The sequence below is a fragment of the Octopus sinensis genome, linkage group LG4 (assembly GCF_006345805.1).
Source record: "Octopus sinensis linkage group LG4, ASM634580v1, whole genome shotgun sequence".
Taxonomy (NCBI): Eukaryota; Metazoa; Mollusca; class Cephalopoda; order Octopoda; family Octopodidae; genus Octopus; species Octopus sinensis.
The window spans coordinates 15,459,166-15,483,105 of record NC_043000.1 but is presented as its reverse complement, the minus strand read 5'-3'; the positions used below and the strand labels follow the sequence as shown (position 1 = coordinate 15,483,105).

The window sequence follows — 23,940 nt, the reverse complement described above, 5'->3', positions numbered from 1 at the left end:
GACCAAATTGTCTTCCCATTATCATGGAGGTCTTCCAAGTGGCCTTTTCTAATCTCCTGGATGCCACTCAGCAACTGCACAGGTCCACTTATTATCTGTTAACCTTGTGACATGTCTGGCCCAGCAGAACATGTGTTTCTGGTACTCTGCAATCACATCATTCTTTCTGCTCTCAAATTATCGCATTTTCAATGTGTTTTCTTAATGTCCACTTTTCCATGTTTCCATGAGTGAGACGGAATTCAATGAGGCAGATTTTCTATGGTTGGATTCTTTCTGAACAATAACCCTCACCTATTTCTCAGGCCAGACATGTTTATCATGAAAGACTGGAACGAAGCAACACTGCTTGTATGACAGTGATGCTTGTTTACAACCATCACATAATATCAAGACAAGGATACACACAAACACACACACATACATATGTATATATGTATCTGTGTATATATACACACACCCTTATATGTGTTTGTATACAGTTATCCCTCATTTATCGCGGTAGATTGGTTCTGAGGCTGGCCGTGATAACTGAATTTCCATGAAGTAGGGACACCATATTTACTGTATTTATTTAACATGTATTTGAACTTTTAAAACCCTCCCTGTACTGTTAACAACCCACCCTTTAAAGTAGTCTATTAATAACAAGGACAACTGTTAAGCAATAACACTTTAGATTTAAAAAAATAAAGATTGTTACTGTTACACAGGCCAGATTACAAAATAGAAAGCTGTGTTTCGTCGTCTCTCTCCATTGCACCAATCACAGCCTGTCTTAAGTTCAAATACTTCTGTATATGCTTTTTTGCTATTTTATACTTGTTTTGTTGTTCCTAGACTAGGAAATAATATTCATTATTAATATTTTAATGGATTTAATGAAAAATTTTAGCCATTAATCATCATCATCATTATCATCATCGTTTAACATCTGCTTTCCATGCTAGCATGGGTTGGACAATTTGACTGAGGGCTGGCAAACCAGATGGCTGCACCAAACTCCAATCTGATCTGGCAGAGTTTCTACAGCTGGATGCCCTTCCTAATGCCAACCACTCCGAGAGTGTAGTGGGTGCTTTTACATGCCACCGGCACGAGGGCCAGTCAGGCAGTACTGGCAACGGTCACGCTCAAATTGTGCTTTTTATGTGCCACCTGCACAGGAGCCAGTCCAGCGGCACTGGAAATGACTTTGCTCAAATGTTTTTTCACGTGCCACCAGCACAAGTGCCAGTAAGGCGATGCATATTTTTAAAATCCATGAAGTCGTGAATCCTTGCGAAGTAGCAAGGGATCACTGTATACACACACACACACACACACACACACACACATATATATACATGTACTTGTGTGTGTGTGTGTGTGTGTATGTGTGCGTGCATGCATGTGTGTGTATTTAAGTATGTATCCGTGTGTCTGTGATGTTAGTGTTTTTTGTATGTTAGTGCACCATATATTCTGTGTATGTGACTCAAACATTAGTATCCACCAGGAAGAATCCATCGTTGAATCTCTTTCACAATCAATTATGACCAACAGGTAGAATAATTTTTATTTTTGTTTTCGTATATTTGTAAAAGAGAATTTTAAAGAAATGTAAAATGAAGGTATATTTTCTTCAGCACATGTGTGTGTGTGCTTGTGTATCACCTGGCCCCGTGCCGGTGACATGTAAAAGCACCATCCGTTCGTGGCCGTTGTGCCAGCTCTGTCTGGCACCTGTGCAGGTGGCACGTAAAAAACACCCACTACACTCGCGGAGTGGTTGGCGTTAGGAAGGGCATCCAGCCGTAGAAACACTGCCAAATCTGACTGGGCCTGATGAAGCCTTCCCGCTTCACAGACCCCAGTTAAACCGTCCAACCCATGCTAGCATGGAAAACGGACGCTAAATGATGATGATGATGATGATGATAAGCATTGCAATTTCAACCAGCAATCTAAGTCCATATTCCATTAACCACCACCACCACCACCACCACCACCACCACCGCCGCCGCCGCCGCCGCCGCCGCCGCCACCACCACCACCACCACCACCACAACCTCCCATCATCATCATCTTTTGTCATATTCATTACTGCAGTCATCGTTTTTATTATTATTATTATTATTTTAAAAATTTATTTTGCGTACTGTCATCACACCGTCATAATCATTTTTGACTCTCTTGAAGCCCAAGCTGACCCTTTGCAGCTGCACGACACAAGTCCCCAAACATATCAAATGTCATGTTTAGATCAACAGGAAAAATACCAGTGTGTCACAGAGAGATTGGTCGGGCTGGCATATTACTTTGTTGTTATTTGTAATGTGTTTCATCTGTCTTTCAGATGACATCGGAATAATAGTTATTAATGATTTGCCTAAACATAAATACATACATATATAAATATAAATGCATTTCTGTACATATATGTATATATGTATGTGTGTGTGTATGTGTAAATTAAATTTATAGACATTTTTTTATTAACATATACATATACATACATAGATATATTATGTATGTATATGTATTAAGGTGGTGAGCTGACAGAATCGTTAGCACACCGGGCAAAATGCTAAACGGTATTTCATCTGCCGTTATGTTCTGAGTTCAAATTCCGCCGAGGTCGACTTTGCCTTTCATCCTTTCGAGGTCGATTAAATAAGTAGCAGTTACGCACTGGGGTCAATATAATCGACTTAATCTGTTTGTCTGTCCTTGTTTGTCCCCTCTGTGTTTAGTCCCTTGTGGGTAGTAAGTAATAGGTATTTCATCTGCCGTTACATTCTGAGTTCAAATTCCGCCATGGTCAACTTTGCTTTTCATCCTTTCAGGGTCGATAAATTAAGTACCAGTAACGCACTGGGGCTGATGTAATCGACTTAATCCCTTTGTCTGTCCTTGTTTGTCCCCTCTGTGTTTAGCCCCTGGTGGGCAATAAAGAAATATGAAACGTTATCACACCGGGCAAAATGCTTAGCAGTATTTTGTCAGTCTTTACGTTCTGAGTTCAAATTCCGCTGAGGTCAACTTTACCTTTCCTCCAATTGGGGTCGATGCATTAAGTACCAGTTGTGTACTGGAGTTGATCTAATCGACTGGCCCCGCTTCCCAAAAATTTCGGGCCTTGTGCCTAGTGTAGAAAAGAGTAGAAAAGAAATGTATGTATATGTATTATGTGTATATATATGTATATATGTAGGGATCTATGTATAATATGTATTTTTACTTGATATTAGTATTTGTGGGCAAAATGCTTCATGGCATTTCATTTGTCTTTACTACATTTTGAGTTCAAATTCTGCCAAGTTTGACTTCGCCTTTCATCTTTTCAGAGTCAATAAAATAAGTACCAGTTGAGCACTGGGGTCAATGTATTTGACTAGTCCCCTCTCCACAAATTTTTGACCTTATGCCTTTAGTAGGAATTATTATTATTATTATTATTATTATTATTATTATTATTATTATTATTATTATAATTATTATTATTATTATTATTATTGAGTAAGAGAGCAGTGCCTGCCATTGAAGTGATACCGTGGGTACAATTATATGAAGCCCAAAATACCCATCATGACTTCTTGTCTGACAAGTGTATACAAGGCACATGTATCACAACCATATGAATGCAACATGTGGATTTCATATCAATATAAACAGCGCATGAATTTGCAGGTGGGGCCTAGTTAGAATTTTCTTCGGGTTGAGTAGCCCATCCCACTCAAAAGGTCCCTAAATAAGGTTTGTTTAAGGATGATGAACAAATCACCCATGTTTCCAGGGGTGAATTATTCAAACCCCAAAGAATTCCTCTCAATGCATGGCTATGATGCTCCCCCACTACTTCTGCCCGTGATCAGAGATGCACATATCGTCAGCCACCAAGGGTCATGCTCAACTGGTTATGGTCAAACAACTGGTAAGCAAATCTGTGGTATTGAGCAGAATATTTACTCTAGCCCATCTTATTATTATTATTATTATTATTATTTTTTTCTTCTTCTTTCAAATTTGCTTCCATTTCTTGCCGAGTGTCTTCCCGACTCCTAGGGCAAAGAAACTCATAGTATACATTGGTAGGCCATTAAACTAAACTCAATAGTTCGTTCATTTTTTAATTTTTTTTTTAAAGTTAAATTAAAATACATGGGTAGTAATAGTTCTCACAGCGACAATGCACTTCTCAATACGTGTGATGTACCAGTTAAGACAATCTTTTGCACTTCTTTCAGGGATGGTAAGCCAGGGATCATTCTCATATAATTTTCGGTTCCCTTCTTGATCATTCCTAGTGCTCCTACGATCACTGGTATTGTAACCGCCTTGAGATGCCACATTTTCTCAATTTCAATGAGCAGGTCTTTATATTTTCTGAGCTTGTCAAACTCTTTCGCCGAGATATTATGATCACAGGGGATGCTCATGTCAATCAATAAGCAAACTTTATTGTTTTTGTCTTTCACAACAATATCTGGTTTATTGGCTTTGATTATTATTATTATTATTATTATTATTATTATTATTATTATTATTATTATTAAGGTAGTAAGTTAGCAGAATCATCAGCGCACTCAACAAAATGCTTAGTGGCATCATGTCTGTTTTTGCATTCCAAGTTCAAATTCTGCCAAGGTTGACTTTGTCTTTCATTCTGTAATGGTTGATAAAATAAGTACCAGTTAATCACTGGGGTCAATGTAATTGACTTAACCCCTTCTCCAAAATTTCAGAACTTGTGCCTATAGTAGAAAGGATTATTATTATTGTTGTTGTTGTTATATTGGTCGTAATCTTATTGATCCCTGGTGGGAATTGAATTTTAAATCTAGAGAAATGAGTTCAAATAGTTTGTTAATCTTCCATTTTATAAATATTGATTTCATTAAGTGAAATCGAAATCGAAATCGAAATTGAACCAATCCTATGACTGGCACCCGGCAGATGCCAGGACCCCTGGACTGGTGGTATGTAAAAAGCACTATCCGACTCGTAGCCGATGCCAGCGCCGCCTCGACTGGCTTCCGTGCCGGTGGCACGTAAATTGCACCAATCCGACCGTGGCCGATGCCAGCCTCGCCTGGCACCAGTGCAGGTGGCACGTAAAAAGCACCCACTACACTTACGGAGTGGTTGGCGTTAGGAAGGGCATCCAGCCGTAGAAACATTGCCAGATAAGACTGGAGCCTAGTGCTGCCTTCTGGCTTCCCAGATCCCCGGTCGAACCGTCCAACCCATGCTAGCATGGAGAACGGACGCTAAAAGATGATGATGATGATGATGATGATGATGATGATGAAATAAGAAGGTTGAATGGTCATGTTTTCCATAAGAGGGTCAGGAAAAGTGAACAAGCTTCATACAGGAAAGATCCTTGTTCACTGTGTTGTTACCTATATTTTCATAGACAGTACTTAAGATTTGTATTAAAACATACTCAGTAACAAACACTTGAAATAAAGACACAGTTTCTTTTTTATTTTATTTTTCTCTTTACTATAGCCACAATATGTTACGACTGCACCAGTTGGAACCCTTACTGTGCCAGTTCTGTTGATTCACCATTTCCTGAAGCTGTAGCAACAGTTGAGTGCAATGTCACAAAAACATGTTTTATTCGCAAAGAGAAAGATGGAAGTAAGTACCTGTTCCAAATTAAATAAAATCAACATATAAAATAATAATAATAATGAAATTATTGTATACAGTGCTCAGGTGCACCACAACTTGTCAAAAGTGCATATAAAGTATATGCAGTAATGTAGAAATGTCTGGAAAGCGAACAATGTATGAGTCAGATACATGCCTGTGTGTGTATGGAGGGGAGAAAATCAGGTGTAGTGTTGGCGAATCTCAGGAAGCATGGAAGTTTTGAAGGATGCAGTCTTCCTTCATATGTGTGTGATATATACTCTCTCTCTTTTACTCTTTTACTTATTTCAGTCATTCGACTGCGGCCATGCTGGAGCACCGCCTTTAGTCGAGCAAATCGACCCCGGGACTTATTCTTTGTAAGCCCAGTACTTATTCTATCGGTCTCTTTTGCTGAACCGCTAAGTGACAGGGACGTAAACACACCAGCATCGGTTGTCAAGCAATGCTAGGGGGACAAACACGGACACACAAACACACACACACACATACATATATATATATTATATATATATATATATATATATATATACATATATACGACAGGCTTCTTTCAGTTTCCGTCTACCAAATCCACTCACAAGGCTTTGGTCGGCCCGAGGCTATAGTAGAAGACACTTGCCCAAGGTGCCACGCAGTGGGACTGAACCCGGAACCATGTGGTTGGTAAACAAGCTACTTACCACACAGCCATATCTATATCTAGATTTTTCCACAATAATATCTGTATATTCACATGTAATATATGAATTTTTCACAAAAATAGCTTCTATAGGCACATGTGTGGCTGTATGGTAAGAACCTTGCATCCCAACCACATAGTTCCGAGTTCAGTCCCACTGTGTGGTACCTTCAATAAGGGTCTTCTACTATAGCAGTGGGCTGACCAAAACCCTGTGAGTGGATTTGGTGGATGGAAACTGAAAGAAGCCCGTTGTATGTTTGTGTGTGTGTATGTATTCTTTTAATTGTTTGACTGTGGACGTGCTGGGGCATCACTTTGAAGGGTTTTTTAGTTGAACAAATCGACCTTAAGATTTATTTCTTAGGCCTAGTATTTATTCATTGGTCTCTTTTGTCGAACTGCTAAGTTAGGGGATGTAAACACACCAACACTGGTTGTCAAGTGGTAAGGGGGAAACAAACACAGACACAAAGACACACACATATATATATATATACATACATATACACACATACACACACACACACACACACACACACATGTATATATATATATATATGTATATATATATAATAGTGAAGGCGCATGGCTCAGTGGTTAGAGCGTCGAGCTTATGATCGTGAGGTTGTGAGCTCGAATCCCGGACCGGGCTGCGTGTTGTGTTCTCGAGCAAGACACTTTATTTCACGTTGCTCCAGTTCACTCAGCTGTAGAAATGAGTTGCGACGTCACTGGTGCCAAGCTGTATCGACCTTTGTCTTTCCCTTGGATAACACTGGTGGCGTGGAGAGGGGAGGCTGGTATGCATGGGCGACTGCTGGCCTTCCATAAACAACCTTGGCCAGACTTGTGCCTGGGAGGGTAACTTTCTAGGTGCAATCCCATGGTCATTCATGACCGAAGGGGGTCTTTACCTTTTACTATATATATATATATGACAGGCTTCTTTCAGTTTCTGTCTACCAAATCAACTTAGAAGGCTTTGGTCAGCCCAAGGCTTTAGTAGAAGACACTTGCCCAAGGTGTCATGCAGTGGGACTGAACCCAGAACCATGTAGTTGAGAAGCAAGCTTCTTACCACACAACCAAGCCTGTGCCTATACATGTGCGTGTGTGTGTGTGTCTGTGTGTGTGTGCTTGTGTGTATGTGTGTGCCCTGGTGTGTGTGTGTGTGTGCCCTGGTGTGTGTGTGTTTTCCCCCATCACTACTTGACAACAAGTTTTGATGTGCTTATGTCCCCATAACTTAATGGTTTCGTAAAAGAGACTGATAGAATATGTACTGCGCTTATAAAAAAATGTAAGTACTGGAGTCAATTCATTTGACTAAAATTCTCCAAAGTGGTGCTCCAGCATGGCTACAGTCTAATGACTAAAACAATTACAAAATAAAAGATAACAGATAGTAGATTTGCTAGGTCGCTACAAGATCCTATTTCAAATGTGTCGATACTAGCATACATATTTGAAATAATTCATTAAATTTCCAGAGCAGTAACAGCCTCATATAGTTTTTACTCCAACAAATATCGTCAGTATTATTTAACGTTCTCTTTTCCATGCTTGAATGGCAGTGGTGGTCATTGACAAGCATCATGTGATGTCTAGATAATGGCGCACACAAACACATACACAAACTTACATATATATATATATATATATATTTGTCCAACCCATGCTAGCATGGAAAGCGGACGTTAAATGATGATGATGATGATGATATATACATGCACAAACACACTTGCATATATATATATATATATATATATATATATTTCTTTACTACCCACAAGGGGCTAAACATAGAGGGGACAAACAAGGACAGACAAAGGGATTAAGTCGATTACATTGCCCCCAGTGCGTAATTGGTACTTAATTTATCGACCCCGAAAGGATGAAAGGCAAAGTCGACCTTGGCGGAATTTGAACTCGGAACGCAATGACAGACGAAATACGGCTATGAAATTCGCCCGGCGTGCTAACATTTCTGCCAGCTCGCCGCCTACGCAATATATATATATATAGCGTAGGAGTGGCTGTGTGGTAAGTAGCTTGCTTACGAACCACATCGTCCCGGGTTCAGTCCCACTGTGTGGCACCTTGGGCAAGTGTCTTCTACTATAGCCTAGGGCCGACCAATGTCTTGTGAGTGGATTTGGTAGACGGAAACTGAAAGAAGCCTGTCGTATATATGTGTATATATATATATATATATATATTATATATATTTCTTTACTACCCACAAGGGGCTAAACATAGAGGGGACAAACAAGGACAGACAAAGGGATTAAGTCGATTACATTGCCCCCAGTGCGTAATTGGTACTTAATTTATCGACCCGAAAGGATGAAAGGCAAAGTCGACCTTGGCGGAATTTGAACTCGGAACGCAATGACAGACGAAATACGGCTATGAAATTCGCCCGGCGTGCTAACATTTCTGCCAGCTCGCCGCCTACGCAATATATATATATATAGCGTAGGAGTGGCTGTGTGGTAAGTAGCTTGCTTACGAACCACATCGTCCCGGGTTCAGTCCCACTGTGTGGCACCTTGGCAAGTGTCTTCTACTATAGCCTAGGGCCGACCAATGTCTTGTGAGTGGATTTGGTAGACGGAAACTGAAAGAAGCCTGTCGTATATATGTGTATATATATATATATATATATATATATATATAATATATATATATATATATGTATACATATTATATATATGTATGTGTGTGTACATGTTTGTGTGTCTGTTTATCCCCCCAACATTGCTTGATAACTAATGCTGGTGTGTTTATGTCCCTGTAACTTACCAGTTCAGCAAAAGAGACCGATAGAATAAGTACTAGGCTTACGAAGAATAAGTCCTGGGGTCAATTTGCTCGACCAAAGGCGGTGCTCCAGCATGACCACAATCAAATGACTGAAACAAGTAAAAGGGAGTATATATATGTGTATATGTGCATGTGTGTGTGTGTGTGTGTGTGTACTAAATGAATAAATATTTGAAAATATTTATATTATATATATATGTAAAAAAATATATATGTACACACACACAGATATATATGTATATATATATATATGACAGGCTTCATTCAGCTTCTATTTCTATCTACAAAATCCTTATCCTCTCAAAGGCTTTGATCAGACTAAAGCCATTGTTGAATGCACTTACCCAAGTTGCCATACAGTGGGACTGAACTTAAGACCATCTGGTTGGGAAGCAAGCTTCTTAACCACACATCTATGCATGCACCCATACATCCAATGCCTGTGTTTTATATCTATATTTTTATTATGACTAATTAATGATTCATTTCCTGCTACATAAGTTATGATAAGGATACACTATGGTTATGATACTCAGATTAAAGTGGTAGATCTAAAAATACTGCTTGATTTAATGCATCTATCTACTCCTTGGGTCATTTTGCGGAATTCCCTCACTTGCATTTAGTTCAGGCACCTGGTTCTCCTTGCCTTCATCTTCCCTGGAGCCTATAATTACTGTAACTTGGTAGTTTGGCAAAAAGAGGCTGATAAAATAAGCACTAGGCTTACAAAGAATGAGTCCTGGGGTAAATTTCTTTGACTAAAGGCAGTGCTCCAGCATGACCACATCAAATGATGAAACAAGTAAAAGGGAGTATATATATGTGTATATGTGCGTGTGTGTGTGTGTGTGTGTGTGTACTAAATGAATAAATATTTGAAAATATTTATATTATATATATATGTAAAAAAATATATATGTACACACACACAGATATATATGTATATATATATATATGACAGGCTTCATTCAGCTTCTATTTCTATCTACAAAATCCTTATCCTCTCAAAGGCTTTGATCAGACTAAAGCCATTGTTGAATGCACTTACCCAAGTTGCCATACAGTGGGACTGAACTTAAGACCATCTGGTTGGGAAGCAAGCTTCTTAACCACACATCTATGCATGCACCCATACATCCAATGCCTGTGTTTTATATCTATATTTTTATTATGACTAATTAATGATTCATTTCCTGCTACATAAGTTATGATAAGGATACACTATGGTTATGATACTCAAGATTAAAGTGGTAGATCTAAAAATACTGCTTGATTTAATGCATCTATCTACTCCTTGGGTTCATTTTGCGGAATTCCCTCACTTGCATTTAGTTCAGGCACCTGGTTTCTCCTTGCCTTCATCTTCCCTGGAGCCTATAAATTACTGTTACTTGGTAGTTTGGCAAAAAGAGGCTGATAAAATAAGCACTAGGCTTACAAAGAATGAGTCCTGGGGTAAATTTCTTTGACTAAAGGCAGTGCTCCAGCATAGCCACAGTCAAATGACTGAAACAAATAAAAGAATAAAAGAATACTGAGACATCCCTACATCAATCCCACAAATCAAAGAAAGTCTGCAAAGTAAAGAACATTGACTCAGCATCTTCTAACAAAATATACAGGAGTGGCTGTGTGGTAAGTAGCTTGCTAACCAGCCACATGGTTCCGGGTTCAGTCCCACTGCGTGGCATCTTGGGCAAGTGTCTTCTGCTATAGCCCCGGGCCGACCAATGCCTTGTGAGTGGATTTGGTAGACGGAAACTGAAAGAAGCCTGTCGTATATATGTATATATATATATATATATATATGTATGTGTGTGTTTGTGTGTCTGTGTTTGTCCCCCTAGCATTGCTTGACAACCGATGCTGGTGTGTTTACGTCCCTGTCACTTAGCAGTTCGGCAAAAGAGACCAATAGAATAAGTACTGGGCTTACAAAGAATAAGTCCCGGGGTCGATTTGCTCGACTAAAGGCGGTGCTCCAGCATGGCTGCAGTCAAATGACTGAAACAAGTAAAAGAGTAAAAGAGTATACATACATACATACATACATACCTATGTATATATCACCGACACAGACGCCAGTCAGGCGGCACTGGCATCAGCCACGTTCGGATGGTGAGGCTTCAATGATCTGATTGTTGATTTGTCAAATAATATTGTAGTGTAAGTGTGAGAGGCTAGATCTGGCCAGTTTAAATGTTAAGGGGTTAAGAGTTCGAATTGAAGTCCTGTGCATCTTTTGGGGGTTTGAAATGAAGTCCAGTCGGATATTACTTGACCATCTCTCACTCTTGGTCTTTCCTTAGTTTTCCTGCCAGTTGACTTGGCTTAAAGAATGTCATGTGATCCTCTGCTGCAGCATTCAAGCCACAATTACTATTCATTGACTCAATATTTTTCCTTGAGTGGAGGCGCAATGGCCCAGTGGTTAGGGCAGCGGACTCGCGGTCATAGGATCGCGGTTTTGATTCCCAGACCGGGCATTGTGAGTGTTTATTGAGCGAAAACATCTAAAAGCTCCACGAGGCTCCAGCAGGGGATGGTGGTGATCCCTGCTGTGCTCTTTCACCACAACTTTCTCTCACTCTTACTTCCTGTTTCTGTTGTACCTGTATTTCAAAGGGCCGGCCTTGTCACACTCTGTATCACGCTGAATATCCCCGAGAACTACGTTAAGGGTACACGTGTCTGTGGAGTGCTCAGCCACTTACACGTTAATTTCACGAGCAGGCTGTTCCGTTGATTCGGATCAATCGGAACCCTCGTTGTCATGACCGACGGAGTGCTTCCACTATTCATTGACTCAATATTTTTCCTTGTATTCTTGTATATTGTTTTATTATTCACTTTTTAAATGCTCCATCCATTAAATATGCTCGTACACAATTGCCTCGACATTACATTTTCTCCCTGAATGTTGTCTGAGATTTGTCTGGCTTCATAATACATTGTATCTATTGTAGTCTGTCTATCTTTCACTCAATTCATTGCTGGGTCGGTTCTTTTACTCCTTGTTCTCTCTCTCTCCCTCTCTTTCTCTTGTTACCTTCTTACTCTCTTCAGTCACATTTCTCACACATTCTCTCTAGCTTTCCATTACATTCTCTTTTTCTCACTCCTCTCACTCATTCATTTTTCTTCTTTGTTTCTGAAAAAGCACACATTCACACATAAACACACCCTTTCTCACTCTCTCTCTCTCTCATACACAAACACATGCACACTCTATCTCTCTTTCATACACGCACACACACTCTCCCTCTCTCTCTCACACACACACTCACAAACACATGCACTCTTTCTCTCTCTCTCTCTCTCTCTCTCTCCACACACACACACACACACTCACACACACATGCAGTCTTTCTCTCTCTCTCTCACTCTCTCTCTCTCTCTATCTATCTCTTTCACACACACTCACTACCTCCCCACACATTCTCTCTCTCTCTCTCTCACACACACACACACACTCACACACACATGCACTTTTACTCTCTCTCTCTCACACACACACACTCACACACACATGCACTTTTACTCTCTCTCTATCTATCTCTATATCTCTCTCTCTCTATCTATCTATCTCTATATCTCTCTCTCTCTATCTATCTATCTCTATATCTCTCTCTCTCTCTATCTATCTATCTATCTCTATATATCTCTCTCTCTCTATCTATCTATCTCTATATCTCTCTCTCTATCTATCTATCTATCTCTATATATATCTCTCTCTCTCTCTATCTATCTATCTCTATATCTCTCTCTTTCATACACAAGCACACTCTATCCCACTCCCACACACATATCATATTCCCTCTCTCCTCTTCTCTCTTTCCTCACACAGACACATGTGATTTTCTGATATATGATTCATATTTGATATATATCCATGACTTTCGCAATAATGACTTTCACATGACAAATCTGTGTCATGGTCAATTCAGACAGTTGACACCACACACTTGCAGTGTTTTCTTCATGTCTTGACATTAAAAATAATAATAATCCTTTCTAATAAAAGTACAAGGCCTGAAACTTTGGGGGAGGGGATTAGTCAATTACATTGATCCCAGTGTTTCACTGGTACTTAATTTATCAACTTTGAAAGGACAAAAAGCAAAGCTGACCTCGATGGAATTGGAACTCAGAAAATAAAGACAGAGGAAATACCTATTTCTTTACTACCCACAAGGGGCTAAACATAGAGAGGACAAACAAGGACAGACAAACAGATTAAGTCGATTATATCGACCCCAGTGCATAACTGGTACTTATTTAATCGACCCCGAAAGGATGAAAGGCAAAGTCGACCTCGGCGGAATTTCAACTCAGAATGTAATGGCAGACAAAATATGGCTATGCATTTTGCCCGACGTGCTAACGTTTCTGCCAGCTCGCCGCCAGAGGAAATACTGTTAAGCATTTTGCCTGGTTTGCTAACGATTCTGCCAGTTTGCCACCTTTGTAATAATAATAATAATAATCCTTTCTACTAAAGGCACAAGGCCTGAAATTTGGGGGGAGGGGACTAGTCGGTTACATCAACCCCAGTGTTTCACTGGTACTTAATTTATCCCTGCTGAAAGGATGAAAGACCTTGGTGGAATTTGAACTCAGAATGTAGCAATAGGTGGAATAATACTGCTAAGCATTTCGCCCAGCATGCTAAAAATTCTGCCAAGTAGTAGCAGTAGTAGTAGTAGTACTTACTACTATAGGCACAGGACCTGAAATTTTTTTAGTTGAGGAGATGGGGCTAGTCAATTCAGTTGACCCCAGTGCTTAACTGGTATTTATTTCATCAATCCTGAAAGGGCCCTAGAAAAAGTCGTTTCACTGATTCCTTGATCTTGAATTAACTTCACCATCGATTTTGGTGGGTTGGACTCAATTGACCTTTTAAGTCCTGCTAAGAAGCAAGATGTGTGTTTTGGGTTACTTTGAGGACTTTGAGGCTTTCTCCAAACATCCTGACTTTTCTGCAAGCTGGTTACAACTCTAAAAGTAATAAATTTGGGTTATACTTTGTGGTTCTAACAATCTCCCCAGCACCTTTGCTGGTATGGAATAATTCAGCAATCACACTTCTATGGTTTAGTTCTTTATTAACGTTCACGATTTGTTCGATCAGAAATAGAAATATTACAAGTGATTATTCAAGCTGGTAATATTTAAAATTTTGACTTCAACAAAATCTATACAATTAGGCACAAGAGTGGCTGTGTGGTAAGTAGCTTGCTAACCAACCACATGGTTCCGGGTTCAGTCCCACTGCGTGGCATCTTGGGCAAGTGTCTTCTGCTATAGCCCCGGGCCGATCAATGCCTTGTGAGTGGATTTGGTAGACGGAAACTGAAAGAAGCCTGTCGTATATATGTATATATATATATGTGTGTATGTGTGTGTGTGTTTGTCCCCCTAGCTTTGCTTGACAACCGATGCTGGTGTGTTTACGTCCCCGTTACTTAGCGGTTCGGCAAAAGAGACCGATAGAATAAGTACTGGGCTTACAAAGAATAAGTCCCGGGGTTGATTTGTTTGACTAAAGGCGGTGCTCCAGCATGGCCGCAGTCAAATGACTGAAACAAGTAAAAGAGTAAAAGAGAGAGAATTAGAAATATACCCATTTGAAACTCTTCCCAATTTATCTGTTACACCCTGTATATAAACCTAGTTATTGACAAACATATACAGAAGTACACACACATACCTGTACATATACACACATGCACACACATGCATACGCATACACATACGCATTTGTGCATACACACACACACACACAAATGCACACATACACAAACTCATACAGAAGAAAATTGTTATAGTAATTGCAACTAAGAATTCCATTATGTTTCAGTGATTTCACGTGGATGTGCTGATTGGTGGATGTTTAGCTCCATTGTTTCTGACTACCTTGGTTGCCAGGAACAAGTCCCGGCATGGATGAAGCCCCAGGAATGGTGTTTCTGTGACACAGACCTCTGCAATGGCCAGTCAATGGCAGATGTGAAGAAACTGAATGGTAAGGACAGAAAAAGATGTGCTTTGCTTAATTTCTAAACATTCAATGGTTGATGTCTCAAACTACTATTTGTTTAAGAGATCTTTGCGTAAAACTTCATCTATTGCATCCAATGCATGGAGTGTTCTTGTGCTTGCAGCCCTAATTATAGTACAATTTGTAGTAGCTCTCATACAACTTGATAGACTTTTAGACCATTCACAATTTTGTACCACTTGTTTATTTATTTATTTTTTTAATTTTTGACCATTGGGAGAGAGACATTACTCTCTCTCATTGTTCAAATGCATCGCCTACATTAACTGCAACCCAAAGTTGGCACCTCTTCTCCTGTCTGCTTGTGCGTGCGTGTGTGTGTGTGTGTGTGTGCATGTGTGTGTGTGCATGTGTCCGTGTATGTGTGTGCATGTATCTGTGTATGTGTGTGTGCATGTGTCCGTGTATGTGTGTGTGTGTGTGTGTGCATGTGTGTGTGTGCATGTGTCCGTGTATGTGTGTGTGTATGTGTGTGTGTATGTGTGTGTGTATGTGTGTGTGTATGTGTGTGTGTGTGTGTTGTGTGTGTGCATGTGTGTGTGTGCATGTGTCCGTGTATGTGTGTGCATGTATCTGTGTATGTGTGTGTGCATGTGTCCGTGTATGTGTGTGTGTGTGTGCATGTGCAGGTGTCCGTGTATGTGTGTGTGTGCATGTGTATGTGTGTGTGTGTGTGGTGTGTGTGTGCATGTGCAGGTGTCCGTGTATGTGTGTGTGTGTGCATGTGTGTATGTGTGTGTGTATGTGTGTGTGTGTGTGTGTGTGTGTGTGTGTGTGTGTGTGTGTGCACGTGTGTTAACAGCTCCCAGCCAGAACAGGAACCAGCAGAATGAGTTGGTGTCTATTCTTATTCATCTAGTCTTATATGGAATACTGTTAGTGGAATGAAACATTGATTTTCTGCAATTCAGTTTCCTGATTTTTCTTTTTTATTTCATCTCACCAACATTTTCTGTTTACACTGGCACACTGTCAATTAAAACGACAAGTGTTCCAATTGGTTCAATCAATGGGGCAACCTGTTCACGAAATTAATGTGCAGGTGGATGAGCATTCCACAAGTGCATATATTTCTTTACTGCCCACAAGGGGCTACACACAGAGGGGACAAACAAGGACAGACAAACGAATTAAGTCGATTATATCGACCCCAGTGTGTAACTGGTACTTATTTAATCGACCCCGAAAGGATGAAAGGAAAAGTCCATCTCGGTGGAATTTGAACTCAGAACGTAGCGACAGACGAAATACCTGTTTCTTTATTACCCACAAGGGGCTAAACACAGAGGGGACAAACAAGGACAGACATAGGTATTAAGTCGATTACATCGACCCCAGTGCATAACTGGTACTTAATTTATCGACCCCGAAAGGATGAAAGGCAAAGTCGACCTCGGCGGAATTTGAACTCACAACGTAACGCAGACGAAATACCGCTACGCATTTCGCCCGGCGTGCTAACGTTTCTACCAGCTCGCCGACAGACGAAATACCACTATGTATTTTGCCTGGCGTGCTAATGATTCTGCCAGCTCACCGCCTTCCACAGATGCATATAACCCTTAACATAGTTCTCAGGGAGATTCAGCATGACAAAGAATGTGACAAAGCTGGCCCTTTGAAGTCCGGGTACTGCTCGTTTTTGTCAGATGAGTGAACTGAAGCAACATGAAATAAAGTGTCTTGCTCAAGGACACAACATCCCTCCTGATCTCAAACTCATTCTATTTACACTACATGGAAATAAAAGACAGACAGGCATATTAAACACACGCCGCAATTTCAGCAGCCCTTATTCAGGAAAAATTGGTTTTAGTGTACTAAAGCTTGTAATATTTAACCCTTTCGTTACTGTATTTATTTTGGGATGCTCTGTGTTTCTTTCAATTACTTTAAATATAACAAAGAATTTCGTAAAATAACTCGGTTATCATTCAGCTAGTGTTAGGAACATAAATTGTGACTAAGGTTTGGTGGAAGATTTAATTCAAAACTTATGAAAACAAGACATTTGTACTCAGAGCCAGAGCCGGTTTCAGCCGGGTTGGTAACGAAAAGTAATTATCAGGCAGCAAGCTGGGAGGATCCATGTGCTGAAAATTCGTTGACAGACAAGTCACTGACAGACAATTCCCACACAGTCTCAAACTCAACACAAGGCCTACATTCAAGTGCTTGGAGGAGGTTGTGCTGCCCTGGGTCAAGAAGGTGGCTGCTGGAACACCCTGTGTCTGGCAACAGGACTCTGCACCATATCACACAATCGTCCTGTCTGAAAGTTGTCTGTCGGCCAAATGTCTGTCAACAAATTGTCTGTCTACCAGCAGAATCGTTTACACATCAGGCAAAATGCTTAGCAGCATTTCACCTGTCTTTACATCTTGTGTTCAAATGCTGCAGGAGTCAACTTTGCCTTGCATCCTTTCGGGGTCAATAAAATAAGTACCAGTTGAACACTGAGGCTCATTTAACTGACTTAGCCCCCTCCTTCAAAAACTGCTGGCATTGTGCCGAAATCTGAAACCAACATTTAAAGTAAATAAACATATAGGACCTGGGGTGAATTTTGAGGCATTTTTGTTGTTTGGAAAAAAAATGTATCTTATATGCCATTAAATACGATGTTTCATGTATTGGATAACTGGTTATGTTATGTAGGACAAGGATTTCAAAACTGTTACTTTTCATCATCATCATCGTTTAACGTCCGTTTTCCACGCTAGCACGGGTTGGACGGTTCGACCGGGGTCTGGGGAGCCAGGGGCTGCACCAGGCTCCAGTCTGATCTGGCAGTGTTTCTACAGCCGGATGCCCTTCCTAACGCCAACCACTCTGCGAGTGTAGTGGGTGCTTTTTACGTGCCACCTGCACAGGTGCCAGGGGAGTCCGGCATCGGCCATGATCGGTTGGTGCTTTTAACGTGCCACCGGCACGGAAGCCAGCCAAGGCGGCGCTGGCATCGGTCACCCAAGGCGGCACTGGCATGTATAATAAACTATTATATGAAGTTAATCTTTTGAGCCTGAGTGGTGTCCACATTATCTTCATGAGGAACCAATAACTCAACTAGATTCACAACTTTCTTTCTTTCACACCACATTAAAATGTCCATTTTTTTCATAACTGGGATGGGAAAGAGTCCCTGGCACCCTGGTAAATCTGCAGTCACCTCCCAATAGCCGTTCCACTTTTCATTGCTCATAGGAAGTTTATTGTCTTTCTTCTTGAAACAGATCCACTGTCCTGAGCGTACAAAGGTAATGAAATTTATTGTTGGTACTTTTAACCCCTTACCCGGCAGAAACGAATATATGCGTTTTGACCGAAATCGTTTTTTTCTATCTCTGGCGAGTTAACTCGTCAAAAGATAGACTCGCCAAAATCGACAGCAAACGAGTTCCTTTGTCTATTATAAACTCTTTTTTGACATATACGAGTATATTCGCTCACTTTATACGTCTGGCAGTGACGATTTCTGCCACTTTTCGCTTGAGTAAGGCATTGAAGACCAAGTATGATTTAGTCACCTGGAGACAGTCGAAGGGTTGGAAGGCACATTTTATGAATAGAAGTATTCACTTTGTTTTTACATTGTTTTTTTTTACCAATATAGTATTATATTTTGAGAATGAAAAAAATGAGCATACATGGATTGCCATGGAAAAAAAAATTCATTATTTTGTCTCTCTTTTTTGTCATTACTAACAGTTTTGAAGTAATAAAATCAACAGAAGTAAACAATCATGTTTTGATCATTCATTCTAAATTTGGAAAATAAGATAACCAAATAAAATAACATGAGTTTTTGTAAAAGTAATATGATTTATGAAAAAAACGGGTTAACTCGTTTCTGCCCAAAGCGGTAATTTAAAATCAATATTATTGAATTAAAATTCATAATAAATAAGGTTTGAAATATACCTCGAAATCACCATTCAAAACATAGTAAAATAAAACAATTAAAAATATGTCTGAAAAAATACATTTATTTTCAAAATAACTGTTGGGTAAGGGGTTAATGGATTTTTTTCACTGTTGTTGAGATCAATTTGGTTCTTTATAGTATTGAAGATAACTTTAAGGACAAGGTTGTGTCTCCAGGTATACCTGTTCGATGCTAGGGAACAGTTGGAAAGAATATGTTTCAGAGTTCCGACCTTTCCGCATTTGAATATATCATTCTCTGAAACATTCCATCTTACTAGATTCGTAGGCAAGACATGCATGGATGAACGAATCAGAAATCTTAGCTGAGATGTGGTCCATCTCCAAATCTCATCCCAACATGTTCCTCCCATCTCGTCATCTGTCCTTGTTGAATGCATTGGATCAGATGAAGCTCTCTTCTCTCTGCTTCCCTCATTTTGATGCTGTTGCATCATACTTATTTCTTTATTACCCACAGGGGGCTAAACATAGAGGGGACAAACAAGAACAGACAAAGGAATTAAGTTGATTACATCGACCCCAATTCATAACTGGTACTTATTTAATCGACCCCAAAAGGATGAAAGGCAAAGAAAGACCTCGGCAGAATTTGAACTCAGAACGTAACGGCAGATGAAGTACCGCCAGGCATTTCGCCCAGCATGCTAACATTTCTGCCAGCTCACCTGTCGCATCATACTTGCCAACGGTCTGAACCGATCTAAGCCAAAACCAAATCCCTTCTGATGAATTGCATTGCACCCACCATATCTCAGTGTGTAAGAGAAGACAGGATGTCATCAGTCTCTGCTTCTACTTTCCACTTCCTGGCCATTTTCACATCTGGTGGATTATGCATGATTTCCATATCTTTCAACTCTCTCAGCATCATCATCATTCATACCTTCCCCAGTTTATATATTTCAACTATTGATGCCAGTGATAACTACAGTGAGCCTCTTTTACGATGAAGAGCTGAACTGTTCAATATCCAAGGTAGACCTAGCCACTTTCTAATTTAAAACTTCACTTTTATATTTTGCTTGCAAGATTCTTGATATGAATTTGTGTGTTGAAACAAATCTTGTGTCTTGGGAGAGTTGGACTTTGACAACCAATTAATTGTTTAACCAACACATTAAGCAAATAACCATTTTGTTAGTCAGTTAGATATCTGACTGACTAACAATAAAGAAGTGACATTGAACCAGTGTGTGTGTTTATTATTGGCATCATGACCCTCTCAAGACACAACTAAATTTAAAATCTTCTATCAAAATTTTATGTTTTGTTCAAAATATCAGCTTAATAATGACAGCTATTTTAATAAATTCTTCATTATTTTAAAAATTGATTGAAAAATGGTTGAGTATTGCAACAGAAATATGGAAACAAAAGGGTTAAAAACCGTCTGACCCATATCAAATAAAAAAATAAATGCGCCCTTTTAAAGCCTAGCTAGGCTCATGGGCCCGGTTTCCCAGTTTCAATGGCGTATGTGTTCCCCAGCTGGGCAGGACGCCAGTCCATCGCAGTGTTACTCATTTTTGCCAGCTGAGTGGACTGGAGCAACATAAAATGAAGTGTTTTGCTCAAGAACACAATGCATCGTCCGGTCCAGGAATTGAAGCCACAGTCTTATGATCATGATGCTGACACCCTAACCACTAAACCACCTGACCCATGTTAGTATGAGAAAACACATAAAAGTATATTTTTCTACCTTGGTTTACTTACTTATTTTCAGGTGAAATTCATGAATTCAATCAGGATGCAGAAAATCCAGGTAAGTACTTGAATATTCCAGTGCTTATAGAAGGTTCCCTTTAAATTCCTCATGGTAAACACATCACTATAATTTCATTTTGTAATTTTATTACAAGGTAATTTACATTGTGAGCCAATACATATTGGTAAATTCATCGTCATGCCATATACGTCATCGGTAAATTCTTCAACATGAGTTTGTTATTCACAGAGTAAAATGCATTGCTAAACATTATGTAAACTTTTCATTCACAGAGTAATTGTGCTGCTTTTCATTAACAATGAATAAAGAAATTTGAAAGAGAAATAATTTCATCCTACAGTTTGGAAATGTTTAGAAATCTTGGAAAAGAAACAATCAAGAAATAAAGTAACAATTGAACAGTATATCACCAGTACAGAAATTCCATTATAATAGCACAGCAAGAATTAGACATGTTGTCAATGGACATCAACAAAATTGTGAAATACTGCATTGTTTAAGTGACATTGATCATAATGTGTTTTTAGAATTTTTTTTTTTTTACTTTCTTGCCTTTCTTCCAATTTAAAATAATGCATTTTTTGTAATTTCATTTCGAAAAGTAACTTTTTGTATTTTTCATTCTTATATTGAGTAAATTCAATTCTAATGAATTTTTATTGTTTTTGAATTTATTTTTTATTGTTTACTGTGTAATATTTTACTCTGTGAATAAAAACTTTAAATAATGTTTAGTGATGTAATTACTCTTCAGATAGAAAGTATGAGATATGAATTTATTGATGATGTATTTGAAATGCTTATGAATTTACTGATGACATATTGCCTAACAACCTAATTTACCTTGTAATAAAATTATCAGGTGATGAACTTTCAAGGGATGCAATGTAATTAGCTATGACGAATTTACTTGACGCCTTTATAGTTAATTTTTTATGCTCTTTGGGATCTTTTCCTTTTGAACGGCGCTTTGCAACATAATTTCTAGGTAACTAAAAAGTTTTAAACTTCATATACTGGTAAAATGTGTTTATAAAACATCATTTTCTCTTGGCTTTATTGAGAAAATTCTATAGGTTGTAAGATATTTCGTCTTTAATTTCAAGCATTTTGGCAATTTTAACCAATCATCGAACCCAGTGTGTAACTGGTACTTATTTAATCGACCCCGAAAGGATGAAAGGCAAAGTCAACCTCGTTGGAATTTGAACTCAGAACGTAATGGCAGACGAAATATGGCTATGCATTTCGCCCAGCGTGCTAATGTTTCTGGCAGCTCACCGCCTTTCCACAGATATGCATACCCTTAACATAGTTCTCAGGGAGGTGCAATTTGACACAGAAAATGACAAGGCTGGCCCTTTGAATTGCAAGTACTTCTCTTTTTTGTCAGCTGAGTGGACAGGAATAATGTAAAATAAAGTGTTTTGGTCAAGGACACAATATGCTGCCAGGAATTGAACTCACAACCTTACAATTGTGAGCTGAATATCCCTAACTACTAAGCCAAGTGCCTTCACAAGAATAGTTAGTATAAAACTAGTAGCCCACCAACTAGTTAGCTGGCTTCAAATTCCATAGGGTCCAGCTGGTGTGGATGGGTCACATAGTGTATGCAGTATTAATTGTGGTTAAGCAGTGGTCAGAATATACACATATCTTTATATATAAAAGTGAAGTTGTGTGTCTGTCTCCTACGATTTAGATTCCTAACTACTCCCATATTTTGCGGTGCAGTTTAACCAAAACCGGGTATCTTATAGTCGTGATTCATATCGAGCCCTTCTGGGTATTAGCATGTGTCTACGATGAGTCTACGATTTAAAAAAAATTTACCATAATTTTTTTCCATTTTAATGCATTTTTTCCGCTATTACATAAGGGAAGTAACTCTCTAAAAATGTCTACGATGAGTGAACGATTTTAAAAAAAATTTACCATTATTTTTTTTCCATTTTTAATGCATTTTTTTGCTATTTTTTGGCTATAACTCTCTAAAAATGCTTATATAGTTATTTCCCTTATAAACCCGAGCAACGCCGGGCGATACTGCTAGTCTTTTATATATTTGTAATCTCCCAAGACTGAGAAAGTCGGTTCTGCAATTCCTTGCAGAACAAACTGCACAGATGATTTCTTTACAGCAAACAAATGTTTGCATTGCACATTACCTCATTCTCTCCCTCAAATCAACATTACCTGTATAGGTGTATGATGTGCCACACATAAGATGTCAATATGATTGCAGAGCAATATGTGATGAAGTAATTGCTCAAGAGCAAAACACACCATTCAGTCTAGGAATTGAACCCATGATCTTTTGATCTTGAGAGCAATACCCTAGTCACTAAGTCACACACCTTCACTATATCTAAAATATAAATACATATTACTAGGTTGAGGACAAAGTTCGTGCACTATGTTCAAATAATGAACACACACACTGCAAAAATATTTAAAAAAGCATTATTTTAACACAGCGCAGGAACTTTTACCTCAACCTAAAATATGCATATATATATATATATATCATACAAACAATAACTCTGAGCACCTTTTCAAACTCCACCCATCTAACACCCGTGGACATATTTACAAAGTAAGAAAACAGCACAGCTCCCATGACTTCAGGAAACATTTTTTCATGCTGAGAGTTGCTGAAGCATGGAACAAACTGCCGGCATCAGTTGTTAGTTGTCGGAACACTGCATCCTTCAAAACTTCCATGCTTCCTGAGATTCGCCAACACTACACTTGATTTTCTCCCCTCCATACACACACAAGCATGTATCTGACTCATACATTGTTTGCTTTCCAGACATTCTACATTACTGCATATGCTTTATATGCACTTTCTGACAAGTTGTGGTGCACCTGAGCACTGTATACAATAATTTCATTATTATTATTTTATATATATATATATATATATAATATATATATATATATATAATATATATATACATATAAGAGAGATGACCACTATGTGGACATCCATTATGTTAGAAGTAGATCCACTATGGTCTTACCACTAAGAAA

The 23,940-nt window shown here is 39.0% G+C and overlaps 1 protein-coding gene across 1 annotated transcript in view; it reads left to right on the top strand.

The window, feature by feature from the left end:
• LOC115210196 overlaps positions 1 to 23,940 on the top strand; it is a 67,207-nt gene that overhangs the window by 21,758 nt on the left and 21,509 nt on the right. The window contains exons 2-4 of the mRNA XM_029778663.2: positions 5,497 to 5,631; positions 15,024 to 15,188; positions 20,899 to 20,937. Coding sequence (XP_029634523.1) covers positions 5,497 to 5,631; positions 15,024 to 15,188; positions 20,899 to 20,937 — 339 coding nt within the window. The remainder of the gene's footprint in view (positions 1 to 5,496; positions 5,632 to 15,023; positions 15,189 to 20,898; positions 20,938 to 23,940) is intronic.